Raw genomic sequence first — 20191 nt, forward strand, 5'->3', positions numbered from 1 at the left:
CTTGTCTTTAGTCTTTTGTTCCTAGGATCACAGTTTTTTGGTGCTTATTGATTGGTCTCCTTAATCAGTATTGCACTTTTTTTTTTTGCTAAAATTTCTTCCTTGATCAGTTTCCAAATACAGGGATGCACATTTATAACTGGGTTTTGTATGGGGTTGTGAAAGCCCATCACGTTGTTGTCTGATTGTGGCGTGTTTTCACATTTCCATTGACAGATGTTCCAGAGTTCTCTGGGAAATGTGGGGTCAAAACTCCACGCTACCTTTTAGGCTGTTACAAGGGTTAAAGTTGAGGGGCACCCGGGTGGCTCAGTCGGTTAAGCGGCTGACGTTGGCTCAGGGCATGATCTTGTGGTTTGTGAGTCGAGCCCCACGTCGGGCTCTGTGCTGACAGCTCGGAGCCTGGAGCCTGCTTCGGATTCTGTGTCTCCCTCTCTCTCTGCCCCTCCCCTGCTCCCGCTCTGTCTGTCTCTCAAAAATAAATAAAAGTTAAAAAAGAAAAGGGGGGGGCTAAAGTTGGTATAACACGAAATAGGAGGACTGTGTCAGTACAGAAGTGAAACCAGTTGTTAACCAGTAGATGAAACCAACAAACCGTCAACCAGTTCTTGGTTTTTTTTTGTTTTTGTTTTTTTACAGTAAAATAGCCTCATTAGTTATACGGCAAAAGAACTACACCAGGGGTCTGGGGTTGGGCGGTCCCAGTTGCCTCCATTGAGTGTCTTGCCCACTTTTGTGGTTTAAAGGGTGGGGTCTTGTGGTTGACAGCCTCAGAGGTGAGGAAGGAGCAGTTCTAGAAAGAAAAGGCGGGATTAAACAGGAACAGAAGTCTGCTACTAGGAGTTCTTTTCTTTGAGACCAGAAAAGCTGCCAAGAATGGCTCCCCTCTCGCCTGCAGCCCCAGAGATGGAAAAACAACGCTTAATACGATGAACAGTCTAGTTAGTGCTGTAATGAGAGGATGGACACCAAGGAGTCCCCCATCTCGGGAAGCATTCAGAGAGACTTCCCAAAGAAGTGGTGCTTGAACTCGGTCTGGAAGACCGAGTAGAAGCATAGCCTGTGGGCTAGGTGAGGAAGGACTTCCAGCCAGAGAGTGCAGCGCATGCAAAGCTACCGGGAGCAGGCTCGGCGCTGTCAGAGCCACTGTAGCCTGGTGCGGCTGTGTCCCTGCGGGGACAGAGGAGACTATAGAGGCGGGCTGGGGCCCGGTCATAGACGGCTCGCGTCTGTGGTCAGAGAGGCCCGAAGAAGAGTTAAGAATGAGTGGGGGTGCCTGGGTGTCTCAGGCTCGGTTAAGCATCTGACTCTTGACTTTGGCTCAGGTCATGATCTCCAGTTTGTGAGTTTGAGCCCCGCATCGGGCCCTGCACTGGTAGTGCAGGCCTGCCTGGAATTCCGTCTCCCCTCTCTCTGCCTCTCTCTCACTCAAAATAAATGAACTTTAAAAAAAGGAGGAGAAGAAGACGATGACGACGACAACTTGGGCAGTGCACAGCCTACTCTTGGAGAGGTGGAGGGTAGAGGCAGGAAGCCAGTAAGGAGGTGGCTAAACAGTTCAGGCTTCAGTTGATAAGGGTCTGAACAAGGCAGTGCCACAGAGCTGGGGAAGACAGGATGGAGTTAGGAGCTAACGGAGCAGGGCTCAGTCACTAGATTTGGAGAGAAGAAAAAGGACGAGGGGTGTAGGGAATCGCGCCTGTGGAGGTAGTGGTGTCGGCCAGAACGGGGATTTCTCCCCAGAGAAAAGGGAAGTCTTTCCCACCAGGGACCAAAGAGCAAGAGAATTTTTTCTTGCTGGGACTATCATTCTGTTTGTTCAGTAAACATTTTGTGAGTACATCTGCACTGTGCTGGGCTCTGGCATACAGCAGTGGACAGACATGGTCTTTCTTCTAGCGAAGGCCGTAGTTTAGCAAGAGTGGCAGTCATTAAACAGATAGGTCCTCAACTGGCCAGACCTTGGCCGTCTTTCACGTTACTGAACTGTGCCCATTGCCCGCTTTTCCCCACACGCAGCCAGTCCCCGGGGAGACTGGGCCGGAGAATGTGCGGACTGATCTTCTCATTGGAAACCCTCAAAATCCTCCTGAGGCAGCACAGGGCAGCAGTGAGGGCACCAAGAGACATTACACACCCATGATGTGTCCCAGGCACAGTGATAACACACTCACTATATGTACTAGGCACACCGATAGTCTGTACAAACGTCATTGTGTTTGATCTTCACAGTATGACATTAGTGTTGAAGAAGATAAAGTGAGAATTCCAAATCACACAAATCATGAATGGCAGAGCCGGGAGTTTTAAGCAGGTTCCCCGCTCCAGGATCTAAGGATTTTTACTGTTAAAACCCTGAAAGCCCTCAGGGCTGACAATGGGCGCTGCCCCCATCTCACCCAGGTTCTCTGTAGAAGAGGATAAGGGACTACCAGGGCCCAGAAGTTTGTGTCAGGCTCTGAATTGCCATTGTCGTGCCTTTAAGGGAAATCAGAAAACACCCCTGACTTCATGCAGAGAAAGCCCTACACTGTGTTTGGCCAGAGTAGAAATGGTACATGTTGGCTACGAGAAGTAGGGGTCATGATGATGAAGAGGACAATAAAGATTTGAACACCAGGCTGGGTGAAGCCCAGAGAATGCCAGGATACCACCTAGATTCCAAACGAACCCTTCAGTTTGTCAGTGTCTTGTTTTCTCAGCCACAGATCTACTCTGGAACCAGAGCAGCTCTTAATAAAACGTGTTCCTGCCTCTTGTCTGCACCACCTGGTCCCTAAAGCCCCACATTGTCTCTCCCCGCCTACAGCATAATTAGTAGTCACCTAGACTGTCCCCTGCCCCCCTGGGCCTGACCATGTGGTGTCTGGGTACCATTAGAATCCCAGCAGCCGGGCAGGTGCACACAGTCCAGAGCTGCAGAGTTGTAGGACAAAGGCCCCCAAGACCCCACAGCCACCAGACACCAAGCCCGTAATGGTTTCTCTAAGGTGACCTAGCGAGTATGTGGCAGAGCCCAGGCTTGAATTGTGTGTCTGTCTGTCTCCAAGTCTGTCCTCCTCACCTCTGCTTTATACAGGACCCTGCCTGCGTGGGTGAAAACCTGTCAGATGTGGCTTGTGACCCGTTCGTGAAATTGATCTAACGAGTGGCAAATGGCATTTCCCCCCCTAAAATCAGTCAGAACAGAATAGAAAATAACAGCACAGCATACATAGTAGGGTAAATACTGTTCCGTGAACCTTTGATTTCTGTTACACGTAGGTGTACAATTTGTATATGTGACTGTACTGAGTGGCCGCATGCCTCACGGTTACTGTGGGTCCAGATCCTGAGAGTCTGGGTGATGCTTCTGTGACCCAAGGCCCTTGAGCCGTGGCCCACGCCTTTCCTCCTGTCACTCTGCCCTGCCGTGCATGTCCCAGGTCCGTCCTCTGCCTGTCCTGCCTCAGAGCATCTCCGTATGCGTTTTCCTCTCCCTAGAACATTCCTGCTGTACCCTGTGAGTGGCTGGCATCTGTACCCTTTAACTCTTAGCCTGCGCCCCCTCAGAGAAGCTGTTCCTGGCGCCCATCTCAAGGAGTTCTCCCTCCTGTACCTGTCTGTTTCTCGCCTCTTCTCCCCTGGAATGAAACTCTGTGAAAGGACGGGATGCATCTACGCCGTCCAAGCGCCTGGCTCCCCAGTGGGTGCACGTGAAGCATCTGTAGGTGGGGCGCCCGGATTTGCCGGGTGACTTTGGGCAAGTCACTTTCATGGCTTGCCCTGTTAAATGAGGAGGTTAAACCTGATGCTCTGAGGGCCTTCTCAACACTGACATTTTATGATTCTTTTGTCCTCAGCTAGGACGTGGGGTGGAGATGAATGATCACTTCTCTCCAGTCGACAGGAGTCTGTCATTTCCCTTGGGTCATTTGATTTGTGCAGCGGCTCTTGGAGGAGGCCAGCGTCATTTACATATTAGGGTAACCAAAACTCAGTAATTGGCTCAAACTAGCTGAACAGCAAAAACAGATCCCAAAGATGGGCCTTCGACTCCTACCTTATGCTTTTTTCCGTAATACCGACCCAAGTCGATGTGCCCTACGTGAGGAGGGTGATGGCTAAATAGGGAAGTGGGGGCTTTCGCAGCTTCTCTTGCACTGGTCCTGATGTTACTCAGTGTCCCGTAGTTTCAGCTCCTTAGCCACCTGCTGGGTGACAGTAGCTACATCTAATGGTAACGAACGTGCTAATGACAAAATCACTATCATGAAGACTCAGAGAGAGTCCAAAGGATTTCAGGATCTTCTTTTTCTCTTTAGTCTTACCTGAAGGCTGATGTCTTCAGTGCCTATTTACTGAGGAGGGTGACTTGGGGCCAGTTGTGGAGAGGGATCCTTTCTCACAACCCTGGTGCCATCCCCTGACTCAGGAACCTGGCGGACCGAAGCTGTGTTCAGTGAGGAAACACTGATCGGAGTTCCAAGTGACATCCCTCTCCAGAGCGCCGCTACCCTGGGTGTCAATCCCTGCACGGCCTACAGGATGTTGACGGACTTTGAGCAGCTGCGGCCTGGTAGGAACCCACAGGTGCAGGGAGTGGGCTGGGGTCTCTTGACTCGGTGTGACCCAAATCCTGCGCCTGAGGCCCTGGGAACTTCCCGACTTCCTCCGGGCCCCTAATCTGGGAGAGCGTATGCTTGCTGCTCTTGTTTTGCCAGCTTGGTTCCTGGAAAGTGTGCTAGAACCTCATGAGGAGAACATTCTGGATAACCGCTGAGGGATCGCATTCCCTAGAGCTTGGGATGGAGTCCTGCCATTCAGCAAAAACATATGGAGCTGTGCTAAGCTCTGGGACCCAGCAAAGCCAGACAGGAGAGACCAGTGCCTGTGTTCCCAGCAAAATGCTGAACTGAGAAATTCCACTCAGCATTCCTGGGGCACTTTCCAGTTCACATAAGTGCCTTTCCCTGCATTACCCCGGTGAGGGCAGTACATCTTCAAAGCAGTGTGTGAGGCTGGCATCATCAGTTGAGAGTTCAGGCCTCAGGCAGACAACCTCGGTCTGAACACCAGCCTCCCCTTTCACTGTGAACTGACCTCTCAGGTCATCGGATTTTTCACCTATAAACATGGAGAATGAGGGGTTTTGACGGTTAGCTGAAACACTGCAGTGTAACACGCAGCCTGAGGCTTGGCACACGACATGCACACAATGTGCGCTACTTTTACTATGCTTCCTTTTCATAAAGGAGGAAACTGAGGTCCAGAGAGGTAAGCTACTTGGGTGAGATCACTGAGCAAGGGAATGACAAAGCCAGGTGTTCTGTTTGGGGCTCCCCTAAAGCAGAGCCTGAGGCAAGGACTGAGGGTGGACAGTTCACTGGGGAGGTGATCCCCGGAAGCAGGGGTGAAGGACTGAGAGAGCAAGCCAGGGAAAGGGGGGAAAGCCAGTGAAGGCTGCTTACTGCCAGGGGCGAGCGGGGCTCCATCTCGCTGGGCGGAGGCCCCCAAAGACCCTCACGGAGCCCACCTCAGCACTGACCCCCCCATCATTGGAGGGTCACCCTGCACAGGATGCATGTCCCGGGACTAGAGAAATCACCTGGTCTAGCTCTGCCACACCAGTGAGGAAACTGAGGCAGAGATGTTGGAGCACGATAAATTTAGACTGCCACTACAGCTTGTAGCTGGCTAAAAACCAGTGCCAGCTTCCAGCAAAGAGAAATGCAGGTTCTCCCAGCTGTGCCAGAGCGGCCTCGGGAGCCTTTGGGGGAGAACCTGGTGCAGGAGTCGTGTTGGTCACCTGCGGCTCCTCCCCTCAGGCCACCTGTGAATTGGGCTGCAGTTGTGGTGGACATCAGGGTATTCTGACAGCACCCCATCACAGATGCCCATGGTGCGTGTCTCCACCCGCCTGCCTCGGGGCAGGTGTGGTCTGGGCTGGATCAGCGTTAAACTAAATTCTCACACTGACCCATGGTAAGAATTACATTTTACGCGGTAATCCAGCACATAGATGTAGATATGAGTGTATATATAATGGAAACTAAATTTTTTGGAGCAGTATTGACCTTAGTGGGTGTGATGCAATGCGTTCTTCTTAATTCTCTGTTCCTCAATTTTAACTTAAAAAAAATGTTGCTTACAACCCACTAGCTTGATTTCATAACCCACTAATGACAATCTGTGTACTGATTCCTGCCTGCAGAAAACGGGCATTCTTCTTCCAGGAAATTCCCTGTCTGTAGCTCCAGATTCCTGAATTTCAGATAGCATTTCGGGGTAACAGCACACCTTCCTGGACACAAAGGCATTTGACTAATCTGGAGCCTCCTGACTGGTGCTCCCAAGGATTCCTGTTTTAGGGGGAGGAAATGGTGGTTGTGACCTGTCCTGTGTCATTGAGTGACAGTCAGTGGGGAAACTGGAACTCACACCAGGTCCATCTGATTTCAGAGCCCACGTTTCCCCCCAGCATGCCACGCTGCCTCCCCCACTCACCAATTCCAAAGCCCGGGCTTTGACCAGACTCTCTGTAGGATGCTGTTTCTGTAGCCGTGGGTTCCTCTGGCACTCTGATCCCATTTCAAGGCCGTGTGCCTTTCCTGAGCAGCACAAAGGGGAAATGACGCATGGCCGTGTCCTCAGGAAGCTGCAGGCTCTTGCTAGAAATGGGCATGTCCACAACCAAGTGTAAGACAGGGCACACCATGTGCAGGAGCCAGGGGAGCACACAGAAGGAAGATGGGAAGGAAGGCGCACTTGAGCTGTGCTTCAAGGGGTGTGTGGGATTTCAAAACGAAGGAAGAGAAAAGGAGGGAAACATTGCACACCATGGAAATAACCTAAGAGATTTGAGGACATAAAAATCGAGAGAATGATTAACAATATAAAATCATTTACACAGTGGGATCTAAATTACATGCTGAGTGGACTCTGAATTGCCAAGTCCTGCGAGGCACCATGGGCCATGTGGAATTTTGCGGGGGTGGGGGTGGAGGGCGCCTGGGAGAAGAGTAAGCAAGATCTGAGAAGATTCAGCAGCCAGGTCCTGGGTCATTCTGAGCCTGAGGACTCCCATCTCTTGCCCTACAATAGGATCCCAGGCGGGAAGCACTTGACCTGTTTACAGGTCTCCAGGACTTGACTTGGGTCTCTTCCTGGCTCTACAGGAGACTGTGTCATCCAGAATGCGTCCAACAGTGGAGTGGGGCAAGCAGTCATCCAGATCGCTGCAGCCCTGGGCCTGAGGACCATCAATGTGGTCCGAGACAGGTGCGTGGGGACGCCTGATCCCATTGCACAAGACCACCCATTGCGTTTCCACCCAGCATCCCTGCAAGCGCCCCTATCGCCACCAGATGGCGCCCGTGCATAAGCAGCCCGCAGACAGCCTCTGGCTCTAGGAGGGGTGACTCTCCCAAACGTCAAGCAAGGGAGAGCAGGAAGGAGGTGGAGCCGGCCCTTGCTGAGCAGCTAAGAGTTTTTGAGACTCTGTGATAACTTTATGATTTGAAAGCCACACTTCGCATTTGGGAATCTCTTAAGCTGTGTTATTCCTTCTGTAAACTGCCTAACCTAGGCCGCTTTCTCCCCTTGCATCCGTGTGGCACTTGAGCTGCACTAAATGTGGCTGTGAAGGAGATGGGGCAGGCTTGTCATCTGTGTTACAGGGAGGAAACACGATTCAGAGAAAGGGAGCAACTTGCCCAGAAAGACACAGCAAGTCAGTAACAGACTTAGCTCCCTGCCTTGTTCTCTTTCCACCGTTTCCTTAAGCCTCACTGTCAGCAAACGTGGCTATATCCGTCGTGGAGTCCCAGTCTTTGGAGGAGAATTGACACCCTCTTCCCTTCCCTGTCCCCTCAGTTGTGTTAACAAAAGTTACTCTGTTTGCCTTGGCCAAAGAGGCTGAGAGCCACTCCTGGGCTGGAGTGTGTTTGCACAACTGAAGAGCCCTGAAGAGCCCCTTGAAAAGAGTAGGGGAGAGGAAATGAAGTCTATCATTTCAGGAGACAAAATCGGGAAGTGAAATGACTCCTCCCCGGGCCAGATGGTTCTAGCCCCTTTGAGCCGGTAAGGACTGTAGAAATCACCCAGTGGTGCCAGTGAGGAGACCAAGACCAAGAGGTGTTAAAGTGCACCGGACGCCAGTAGCCAGCCCCTCGCTCAGCGCCTGGCTGGCCCCCGGTCCCAGCTTCCCGCAGAGAGAAACTCCCGTGCTTCCAGCCATGGCAGAGGAGCCCTAGAAGTCTCTGGTAGCAAGTGAGCAGGAGTGGCCAAGGGCCGTGGATTGTGTTTGGTTTCCAGGCCTGACATCCAGAAGCTGACTGATAGACTGAAGAGTCTGGGGGCCGAGCACGTTCTCACCGAAGAGCAGCTACGGAAGCATGAGATGAAACATTTGTTTAAGGTACGTAGGCTGAGGGGCATTGTGCCTTCATTCTAGGCTCATCTCCCCCCAGAAAAAGTTGACCTGATAGAAAAGCTGGGACCAGCCCCATTGTTCCTCTCCAGATCCCCCCTTCATCTCTTTGTGGAAACATAAAACCCATTCCCTCAGGGGACAGCGTGCATTAAGTGCCCCGATGCTGCGAGGGAGGCAGCAGAGACAAAGTCCGGGGCACCTGGGTCACTTGTACCTTGGAGTCTTTTTAGCAGGCCACATCAGTCCATACAGCCAGTGGGAATCTCAGAGCTGGGAGAGGACCTGAGGAAACTGAGGCACAGAGAGGGAAGAGGAAGGAAAGAAGGACCATTTCCAAAGCCCTGTCTTTATATTGCATCTGATAATCCCCACACAAGCCCCACAAAGCAGGTGCTTTCTCTTTTTTAGAGGAGAAAACCAAGTCTCAGAAGAGAGAAAGGATTTCACCAAAGCCACACAGTTATGAGTGGAGTCAGGGCTGGCCCCAGGTCTCTCTGAACTCCCAGACTCTTAACCTTCTAGAACCTCCACCCCCAGCCTACCTAATAGGCTGAGCCTCTTTCCTCGGGGCCCTGGAGTGACCACCCACACACACTCACTTGAGAACGCCTGCCTCTTGAGAACATTCCCGAAGCGGCAGATCAGCACCTCTAACTCACACTGAGTTGTGAGTGCAGAGAAGAGGTACACTTGGGGGACCTGGAGTCCTTTGAAAAGGAACAGAGATGCCGTCTGTCTGGCCCTTCCTAGAGAGGAGTTTTGAACAAAATCCCAAAACATAACAGGATTAGGCTAATAAAGCAAAGGTCCTTGCAGAGCAGAGAGTGAAGGCAACTGCATCCCATTTTCCTTTGCTTTCCCCCTGCCCCCGCCCCACCTCTCCACATAGCACCTGTGGAAGGGAAGTGCTGTTTGTCACAAGCATCAGACCCCACGCGTAAGGGGGCGCCTAGCAGGCTCAGTTGGTAGAGCATGCGACTCTCAATCTCAGGGTTGTGAGCTCAAGCCCCACACTAGGCATGGAGGCTACTTTTAAAAAAAGAGAGAAAGAGGGGCGCCTGGGTGGCTTAGTCGGTTAAGCGCCCGACTTTCGCTTAGGTCATGATCTCGCGGTTCGTGGGTTCGAGCCCCGCATCGGGCTCTGTGCTGACTGCCAGCTCAGAGCCTGGAGCCTGTTTCAGTCTGTGACTCCCTCTCTCTCTGGCCCTCCCCTGCTCACGCTGTCTCTCTCTCTCTCCTAGAAATAAATAAAAAATATTAAAAAAAAAAGAGAAAGAGGGGCGCCTGGGTGGCTCAGTCAGTTAAGCAGCCAACTTCAGCTCAGGTCACCATCTCATGGTTCATGAGTTTGAGCCCCGCGTTGGGCTCTGTGCTGACAGTTCAGAGCCTGGAGCCTGCTTCAGATTCTGTGTCTCCTCCTCTCTCCGCCCCTCCCCAACTCATGCTCTGTTTTTGTCTCAATAATAAATTTTAAAAAGAAAGGAAGAGATGCCATGCATACAGTGGTAGCTCCCTCACTACAGGTTCCTTTTTTCCAGGACATGCCCCAGCCCCGGCTCGCTCTCAACTGTGTTGGCGGAAAAAGCTCCACAGAGCTGCTGCGACACTTAGCGTAAGTCCCTTGGCCCTGCAGGTCTGGTTGGCTGGAGCCCTCCAGGCCTTTAGCTGGGGGGACTGTCAGGTGACCCAGACCCAGTGGGCAATGCAAGCCAAGCCAGGAGAGCCTAACCCTGGGTAGGAAATGGATCATGATCATTTCCTGCTTATCCGGGCACCTCCTTTCTCAGCCTCTTGCTTTATCGGTGACTGAGAGACCAAGCCGCTTTGTTTTTCCAAGGGACCCCAGAAGTGGATGGCTAAGCTTTCTGTATAGGGGAACGGTTATAGATTCATAACCTAGGGGCATCTTCAAAAGTCACTTAGTCCTAGCTGGTTAGCTTTTGAATTTGTTATTAGCTTTTAAAAATAGATTCTCATTTCAGAGGTAACATTATGCTATTACAAAGCATTTCAAAGGCACGTGAAAGTGCAAAGGATGGGTGCACCTGATTGCCTCAGTTGGTGGAGCGTGCTACTCTCGATCTCAGGGTTTTGAGTGTGAGCCCCACATGGGCTGTGGAGATTACTTTAAAAAAAAATAAAGCCTTCCCCCAAAAAAGCACAAAGGAAAAATTAAGCAGGAAAGTTCGCTATCGTCCCACCACCCAGGGGGATAAGCACTGGTGACAATATTAGCAGTGTGTAAATGTCCTTCCATCCTTTTTTCCGTTAATAGAAAGTTCCTGAGCTGAGGGCCACCTGAAAGGATACTTTCCAACTAAAGCAGGAATCCCCTCAGCAACACTGGTTGACACATACTTGCTAACACTCACTAGCTCTGGGATACAGAGAATTCTCTAGAATTCATAGGCTAGATGGGAAGATGGGTCATGTGGTCAGAGAGTTGTGATAGTGATCACTGAGTATTCCCCTGTGCTTGGCTTACCTGTCACCGCCGCCCAAAACCACCAAGGCGAGGGATACTATCCCCATCCATTTACATAAGGCCTAGAGAGGGTAATCACCTTGCCCAAAGTATAGGAAGTGGGAGAGCCAGACTTAGCCCCCAGTCCTTGTGACTCCTGAGCACACCCCTTCCGCCCCACTCCGGCAGCCCCGAGGGCAGCTGCACTCGCTGTAGGTGGAGGCCTTGAGTAGCAGTTACAGGTGTAGGCACTGGAGTCAGGAAGTTCCAGCTCTGCGACTTACTAGCTGTGGGCCCGTGAGAAGTCAGGCAATACCTAAAGGGTCCAGGCCTCAGTCTCCTTGTGTCTACAGTGGGAGGGATATAAACCCTTTCTGCCTCAGAAGATTAGTTGAAAGACACTGAGGTGGTGCACAAATCGCTCTACAGAGGTGGGCCTCAGTTTCCCCACTGTAAAATCAAGAGCAATGAAGGTGCTCCCCTGGGGTCACAGTGCTGATTCACCACATCAGTGCATGTGGAAACGTGCAGACTTGGGCCGGGCACCTAAAAAACACCCAGTAAACAGCTCTTCAGATGAGAACAAATGCAGAGGCAGTGGGAAGTTGGGGGGAGGGCTGGATCCCAGAAAGGGGCTACTTTCTGGAATCGGCGTCAGGTGAAAGGGACCTTAAGACCAAACTACCCACAAGCCTCCCGGACAAAGAGTGAGCTGCCTCACACAGCAACTGCTTCCATCTCATAGTTCACAAAGCATCGCATACACACCCCCCGTCACCCTGGACCAGTGGACTTCTCAAAGCCGGCAGGTGGGGAGGGCAGCACAGGTTAAGTCAAGCAGAAGAGGTCCAAGCTTATTAGTTTTTAAAAATTATTTAAGCCTCTCCCCTTTTGGACTGCTGGGACGGGGACGGGTGTCAGACAGCGGGTCCTGGCACGACCCCTCCTGCAGCCAAGGGCAATGGCCACTGCCCTCTCCCCATCCACGCCGTTCCTTATCTGTAGAGTCCACCTCACCTCACGGGTCCTCAAAGGAGCGTGGACAGACGGAGGGTGGAGGTCTGTGCCGGTGTCTGCCCTGCCCAAGCCACACCTCTAGGAGTGGCGGGGAGCCCGCACTGAGCTCACGTCTTGAGTTCTTCTCAGCAGAGTGTTTCTTTGCAACCTTCATCCAGGCCCGACTGGGCGGTCACGGCAGCGGCTTCCCAGCCCTGGCTACACATCCGTGTTGTCTGACGGGGTGTCTGTTGGTTGAATTTACTACAGATTCTTGCTTCTTGATTCATTAAGTCTGAGTCGAGCTTAGGAATCTGTAGTCTTTGAAACCTTCCCAAGGATTCTGAGATCGAGGTTCAAAAACCAGGGTTGGAGGGGCGCCTGGGTGGCTCAGTCAGTTAAGCGTCTGACTTTGGCTCAGGTCATGATTTCACCGTTCATGAATTCAAGCCCTGCCTCGGGCTCTGTGCTGACAGCTCAGAGCCTGGAACCTGCTTTGGATTCTGGGTCTCCCTGTCTCTCTGCCCCTCCCTCCCCCCCCTCAAAAATGAATATTAAAAAAAAATTTTTTTTTAAGAAACCAGGGTTGGTATAGAAGTGTTCTGGCAGGTTCAAGAAGGGCTCAATCTCTGCCTCTACCCACTCTGTTTTCTCTGGACTCTTCAGGCCCGGGGGCACCATGGTGACCTACGGGGGAATGGCCAAGCAGCCTGTCATAGCCTCTGTGGTAAGCTGGCGGGGGAGGCAGGCCCGGACATGGGCCTGGACACTACCGTCGTCCAAATCCACATGGTGCCCTTGTCCTTGGGCAGGAGTGTGGGGGGCATCACCTTCGGCATCACCCGAAGCGCTTGCCCTCAGAGTCCCGTACGTCCTTCTTGTGTCCACAGAGCCAGCTCATTTTTAAGGATGTCAAACTTCGAGGCTTTTGGTTGTCCCAGTGGAAGAAGGACCATAGTCCAGGTGAGTGGATGATGGCCCCATTGCCAACAGTCACGTGGGAGGGCCATGCCTACTGCAGAAGTGACCGGCCATTTTGAGCCCTGGAGGGGTGATCGGCTCTGGAGCGCCATGACAGGTTACAGGAGAATACTGTCTAGCCACAGCCACGGTCAGCAAATTGGTATTGGGCCAAAGCGGGCTAGCCCCGGGGGGTGGAAGCGTGGAACAAGGTCAGGCGCTGTCCCCATCCTGAGCGGCCGCCAGTGGGGCAATCCGCCTTGGAAGACAGCCGCGTGGGCCTCTGGAGCCAGCCGGCCGGGGTTCTAGTCCTGCTCCCTCCATTGCTAGTGCTGGTCCTGCCTGGCCGAGCCGTGGGGTCTGGACAGGTGACTTCTGTCTCAGTTTAAATGCCATAGTTGTCTAGACGTTGTTTGCCCTGTTTGATAGAGAAGGAGACTGAGGTTCAGAGCTGCTAGGTAGCTTGTCCAGTCACCCCGCCCAGAGAGTGGTGCGGCCAGGGTGTGAACTAGTTCTCTAGCTCCAGAACCTGAGCCAGCACACTGTCCTTCCTCCTCTGGAGGACTGGCTGCCCAAAATGCAACCCCTCGAGCTGAGAGTGAAGAACCACGCGGAGTTATCCCAATGAATGGGAGGAAGGTGGTGGCGTCAGTGATGTGTTTCGGGCCAGAAACGTAGCCTGTGCAAAAGCCCGTTGTAGAGGGCGGGAGCATGGACAGATAGGTTGTGGCCGGATTAGGAAAGGCCTTGCAGACCTTCTTAAGGAGCTCAGACTCTATCTGAAAGGCAAGCGAAGACCCACTGAAGTGTTTGAAACAGGGGACGTGATTAGATTTGAGTGTTGCATCAATCGATGTCTATGAAAAAACATTTCTCGGCCAAAGCCGAGACCGTATTGCCACTTCTCGTCTCCCTGGACCATATTGGGGGCAGGCCCGAAGAGGGGATGTTTGGGACCTCTCAACTCACCGAGTTCTAAGGGAGTCCTGGGCTCTCAGGGAAAGCTCTTCTCCCTGAGCCAAGCCCATCAGTTCCACTTCAGTTGGCCTGCCAGGCACACCCACCCCTCCCTGTGCCTCTTCTAGCTGCCCTGCCTCAAAGTAATCCTGCCCCTCCCACCATTCAGGACTCTTGGTTACACCCCAGTCGGGTGCTGTGGGTCTGCGCCCCCATAGCCACCACTCTGCCTGCCCATCAGCTCTCAGGGCAGTGCCCCATCTCCTCTGTCCTACCCCACCAGGGACCCGTTTGTTGCCTCAGCCTCCCTCTCCGGGGTCAAGCCGGGACTTTCGGGGCTTTCCTGGAGTTCAGGGCCAGCTCCTGCCGCCGGGGCTGGCCTGTGGTCTGTGTTGCCATGCCCTGCCGCTGTGCCCATGTCTGACTCCCTCCAACCTCCCACAGCCCAGTTCAAGGAGCTCATTCTCACCCTGTGCCGTCTCATCGGCCGAGGCCAGCTCACGGCCCCTGCCTGCTCTGAGGTCCCACTGCAGGACTACCAGCGCGCCTTGGAAGCCTCAGTGCGGCCCTTCGTGTCTTCAAAGCAGATTCTGACCATGTGCTGACCACACAGGAGCCACAGTGAGGTGGGAGGGGAGACGGATCGGCAGGACTGGTTTCAGGGCCCTCCCCAGGCTGCCCTGACTAGGAGGCTTGTGAAGCCCTCCAGGGCCAGCCCCTGGGTGTCTAATAAAGTCTGAACTTCCTAAACCAAACACACACACAAAACCAACAGAAGTCATCCCTGTCGAGAAGGACCCTCAGTTGTGTACCTGCCATTCCAGCACTCGGCCCATCCTCCAACTTGCCCCCCCAGCGGTGATTTCCTGAACGCCCTGAAAGTAAAATGAGCATGGGCACTGGCGGGTGCAAAAGCCAGTAGGATGCAGGCTCCACCCCCAGGCTGTCCCAGAGGAGCAGAAAGGAAGGTTTGACTCATTCTGGGTGGCGCGAGGCTCTGTGTGGGACAGAAGGAGGTCAGCTGCCTGGGAGAGTGAACGCCAGGCTAAGGAGCCAAGGAGGTGGGGTCTCAGGGCTGGACCACCCTCATGGAATGTCTGTTCTAACAGGGAAAATGGTTGTTACACCAGTGCTTCTCTACCTGAAGTTATTTTACCCCAGGGACATACAGTGTCTGGGGCCGTTTTCAGTCATAACTGAGAGGGTGCGATTGGCATCTAGTGGGTAGAGATCGTGATGCTGCCCAGACATCGTATGGTGCATGGAACAGCCCTCCTCAACAAAGAAGCATCCAGCCCCCAATGTCCACAGCGAAACACAGAGAAACCCTGAGTTGAGCTAACAGGCCCACAGTCACTGCCATGGTGATTCAAGTGCTAGAGAAGATGCATGCAGAGTGCTATGGTCTTGTCCCAGGCCTGGAGTCAGGGGCGCCTTCCTGACGTGAAAGTGGGCTCCGAAAAATGAGTAGCTTTATTCAGACAAGGGGAAGAGGTTGGCATTATGTGACTTTTTGTATTTGCCTTAGGATCTGCTCACCCAGAGCAAAAAAACTAGAGACTTTGGAATGTTCCCTTATCACCTGGCCCATTTTCCGGAGCTCAAGAGCCCTTTTCATGGAGTATTTACTGGATACCTAGTGTGTGCCTGAGGCTAAGGGATGCCTTTGAGGGGGTGGAGACGGGGGCTGGCCCTTTGGTTGCTTAGCCTAGTGCAGAGGACCAATCTTCCCAGCATACTAATGAGGCCACTGACAGAGATATCCAGAGGGCCCTGGGGACATGGCAGCTCTGCCTGAGGGTTCAAGGATGAAGGTTCAAGGCTGAGGGTTGAAAGAAGGTTTCGTGGAAGAGGTGTCATCCACAGCAAATCTTGAAGGCCAAGCAAGAAAAAGTGTGTCAAACAGAACCAGCAGCACATGTGTGAGCCTGACTCTGCTGCCTGAGGTAGGGGAGTGTGAGGGCACGAGTCAGAGCAGGAAGGCTCGAGAAGTCAGGACTTAGCCTTCAGAACTGGCGAGGCACAGAGGGGTTTCAGCAGCAGGATGATCTGGGAAAACTGGCTCCGAAGGCCAGAGGGCACTCGGGTTTAGTTACAAACATGTATGTCGGCCCCTGACCTAAGGTTCTTACCCATGGGGGCATCTTTTTTTTTATATATAACTTTTTTATTTAATGTTTTATTTATTTCTGAGAGAGAGAGAGAGCATGAGCAGGGGAGGGCCAGAGAGAGGGAAACACAGAATCGAAAACAGGCTCCAGGCTCTGAGCTGGCTGTCAGCACAGAGCCCGACGCGGGGCTCTAACCCACAAACTGTGAGATCATGACCTGAGCCAAAGTCGGACGCTTAACCGACTGAGCCACCCAGGCTCAGCCCCCACGTGTGGGAGCATCCTGTGTGTCCCTGGAGAAAAGGACTTAGCTTCCACCCAGCGCTGGGGGAGGTCTGCACATGTCCTCTGGATAAGAGTCGCTACCTGGTGCACCTACACTCCGGATCAGCTCCAGCCTGCCCAAGTCCCTCCCGTCCCCCGTCTTCTGTCCTTTAGAAAAAGCCTGAGAGGGTGGAGGCTGCCCAAAGGCTACAGGAATGAGCAGTTAGAATTAGGTTCTTCAGGTGGAGTCCAGTGTTGGGCTTAGGGGAGTGATGAGCCTGTAGCCATGGAGACGGAGCGGCCCCTGGTACAGACTTAGAGGAGGGAGACCTGAAGGAGGAAGGTTCATAACACGATGGTCAGAGACCCTGTGGAGGGACATGCAAAATGTCCTAAGAACAATATCTCTAGGGGTCTGGAGGTGGGCATTTGGGCTGTGCTTTATTTTATTTTTATTTTTTTAATGTTTATTTTTGAGAGAAAGAAAGCGCACAAGCAGGCTGCTGTGGAAGGGCAGAGAGAGAATCCAAAGCAGGCTCCAGGCTCTAAGCTGTCAGCACAGAGCCCAACACAGGGCTCTCACTCATGAACCGCAAGATCATGACCTGAGCTGAAGTCAGACGCTTAACCGACTAGGCCACCCAGGCGCCCCTGGGCTGTGCTTTAAAGAATGATTATAGTTTTCTCAGGTAGGGAAGGGCAACAAACATTATCGACAGACTTAGGGACCAGAGTAAGCAAAGTATATTATGGGGGCAGGACATTTATGTCAGAATCTTGTCATTTCCCCCGAATATCCATTCTCTTCCTAAGAACCCTGATGATTTTTACATAGGCACATGGTAGCCTGGAATAAATTTTCCTGCCTTCCTTGCGGCAGACAAGGTCTGTGTCCCTTGTGACACAAGCAGAGGTGGTAGGTGTCGATTCCTTAAGAACCTCTTTAACGTATAGCCAGTATCCATCCTGTACCTGTTTCTTCCCCCCTCCCCCTCCCTCCTGGCTGGCACACAGACCCGATTCCTAGAATTTGCACAGCCATCTTCGATCATGTTAAGAATGGGTCAGTGACAGGATCCCAGAAGCCTGGGTTCCTGGCACCCAGAAGCCCCACTGTCAGGATTTGTTTTACATGAGAAACAAGCTTCCGTGTTATTTAAGTTTCTAGAACTTGGCCTGTCTCTGAAGCTAACCATAACTGATATATATTCTATGATTTAATTTATGTTGAAATCAATCACGCTGAGGCTGAAAAGCTGAATGGCGGCAGTGTGTGATTCCCCACTAAGGAATTTGAACTTCATCCTGTTGGCAGTGGGGAACAAAAGACTTCTGAGCCAGAAGATGAGAACTGTGCTTTGGCAAAGCGATTCCTCTGGCAGTGGTTCGGTGGACAGTTGGGAGAAGGGAGGCACTAAAAGAAGAGGTGAAATCAGAAATTCCTAGGCTTCTGAATTTCAGACAAGCAAAATCCCCAGAAATTTCAAAGGCCAGCATGGGGATTACCAACATCTAAGAGGCCAGCGGAGAAAGGAGACTGTGACAGAACCATGGCAAAAGAGGGTCTGACTTTAACTGGATCATCTCTTCTGTATTTTACAAGCACAGGAGGCTGTTTTTCATTTTCACGCAAGATAATCTCTCTGTGGAGTTGGGACAGCTCTGCTGGCCCACGAAATAAACAAAATCCTTTCTAAGCAGCTGGCAGAGGAAGCTTCGGCTCCAGGAGACTGAAAGAAGACAAACAGGCATTGCCTCCAAATCAAAAGCTTGGGCACACCTGACGCCCCGAGGCTTCAGGACTCCAGAGCTCCCTGTTTGTCATCTTCTGGGAACACCACCTACAGCCACTGACATTATGTTGGCGATGGCTTTGTGTCTCGGGAGAGGAGATAAATAAGCGCACTTTCCTCAGAGAAAGACTTGGAGCCCAGAGGAAAAAGGGTCTTGCATTCATCTGTGCGTGGCAGGCATGCCTGTCCTTGCGCCAGAAACTCCTGGCTGCACCTGCCAGCCTCAGGCTTCTTGGTAGGCACCATGCCCCGGGTAGGACACTGGGCCCAGCTGGAGCTGGACATGGTAGAGAAGAGAGACATAGGCCTGGCACAGCATCTGCCTGCATTTGCCGGGGAACACAGCAGAGCTGACCCAAAGGTAAGGAGACGTTCGTGCTCCCTGAAAGAAAGGAGAGCTTTCCCTGTGCCCTAACCCTTGGCAGTGTACAGAGCCTTTCACCCATATCTCCACTTGATTTTGTCAACTTCCCTCTATCATTGAGATTTTAATGTCCTAACTTTACAGAAGAGGAAGACGCCAAGCGAGGTGAAGTGACTTGCTCAAGGTCACACAGCAGGCAGCAGATCGGACACCAGAAGCCAGGTCCCCTGATCCTGTCTGGTCACTACACCAGTCCTGATTTTTTTATTTTTTGGCTCCACAAGTGGCCTTATGCTCCCTTTTTCTCTCTGGACTCCTTGATTTTGTTCAGTGATCATTAACATGTCAATCAGAAGAGAGTTCAGATTTCCCTGCGTCTGTATCTCATGGAGAGGCAGGAAAACAGGAGAATTAGGCCATTAAAGTAGTTCAGTAAGAGATCATTCATTTGTTCACTTAGTAAATATTTGAACACCCTTTATGTGAAAAGCACTGTCACGGGTGCTAGGGATACAGTAGGAGAGAGACAAAAAAGTTGGCCCTGGATACCAGGGAGCTTACGCTCTAGTGGAGGCGGAAGAACGTGAACAAGTGAATAAACAAGGCAATTTCAGAGTATGATCGGTGCTGTGAAAAAATAAAGTAAAATACAGTGGTATCCTAGTGATGTGGATACTTGAGGTAAGGTGGGCTAGGAAGGTCTGCGGCCTGAATAAGGAGTCAGCTATATTGCAGACAGAGGTAACAGCACAGTTAAAAGCCCTGATGTGTGAACAGTATAACAGGGCCTGAGCTAGCTAGTGGGGGTGAAGTGGATGCATCCGGCAACATTTAGAAGGAAGAACCAGCAGGATAGACTAGATGCCGTGGTTGAAGGTTGAACTTTATTTAGCACTTTGCTGGATGGAGGGTGCCACTCCCTGAGTGAGGGAACTCTGGAGGAGGAGAAGGGTTTGGAGACTGGCATTTCCCCTCTGCCAGGGCTCTCTTTCCCATCTGTATTAACACGTTGATCAGACTATAAGACAACAAAGGTTAGTACCAGTTCTTAAGAATATTACGATCGTCACACAACTACATTCCAAATGGATCAAAGATTGCAATATAAAAATAAATCCTAAAAAGAGCACAACAAACCTTAAGAGGGTTTTTTTTTTAACCTCAGAGTGGGGAAAAACCAACACAAAATCCAGAATCAAAGAAAAATAAAGGATGGATGGATTGACTCCATAAATATCTTCTATTTTTGCATAGCAGAAAACACTCTGGGCAAAGTCAAAAGTCCACAAACTAGGGAAGAAATATTTCCAATTCATCTAACAAAGAGCTGATTTCCCTAATATATAGTGAGCTCTTATGGATCCATAAGTAAAAAGGAGAAAAAAATGCAAGCAGACAGAAAGGAAAGTCTAAGTGTCTCTTAAAGATATGAAATGTGGCTCACTCCACTTCAGATAACTGTAAATTACACCACCCTGACATAGTGTTTTTCAGCTATCAGATTAACAAAGATCATAAAATTTGATAACATGGTGTTGATGATGAGATGGAGAAACAGGTACTTATGGAAGATAATTGAGCAATATCTATCAAAACTATATTGCCCACACCCTTTGACCCAACTTTCATACTTCTAGGAATAGATCCTACCTGTACGTATATACCGAGTTACTCATTACAGCAGGTATAACAAATGGTTTGAACCTATCTCAAAATCCTTCACTCCTGCACTGATTAAATCAATAACTGCGTATAATGGCATTTTATAAGCCATAAAAACAGTCCTGAGGAAGCTCCTTTTGTACTGATGGAACGACTTTCAAAAGAAGTGCAAAACTGTACATATAGTGCACTACTATTGCTTCGTTT

The 20191-nt window shown here is 51.3% G+C and overlaps 1 protein-coding gene across 5 annotated transcripts in view; it reads left to right on the forward strand.

The window, feature by feature from the left end:
- The window catches only part of MECR (mitochondrial trans-2-enoyl-CoA reductase), a 35464-nt gene extending 16484 nt beyond the window's left edge, over positions 1-18980 (forward strand). For 3 of the 5 annotated variants that reach the window (XM_077775691.1, XM_077775694.1, XM_077775693.1), the window contains exons 4-10: positions 4415-4558; positions 7158-7260; positions 8296-8398; positions 9952-10025; positions 12540-12600; positions 12764-12836; positions 14235-18980. In XM_077775691.1, the coding sequence (XP_077631817.1) occupies positions 4415-4558; positions 7158-7260; positions 8296-8398; positions 9952-10025; positions 12540-12600; positions 12764-12836; positions 14235-14395 (719 nt within the window). In that variant the 3' untranslated portion in view covers positions 14396-18980. The remainder of the gene's footprint in view (positions 1-4414; positions 4559-7157; positions 7261-8295; positions 8399-9951; positions 10026-12539; positions 12601-12763; positions 12837-14234) is intronic. The other 2 variants (XR_013337987.1, XM_077775692.1) reach the window with 2 other exon arrangements.
- Positions 18981-20191: the final 1211 nt, after the last annotated feature.

This window comes from Crocuta crocuta, unplaced genomic scaffold (assembly GCF_008692635.1).
Source record: "Crocuta crocuta isolate KB4526 unplaced genomic scaffold, BGI_CrCroc_1.0 scaffold127, whole genome shotgun sequence".
Lineage (NCBI taxonomy): Eukaryota > Metazoa > Chordata > Mammalia > Carnivora > Hyaenidae > Crocuta > Crocuta crocuta.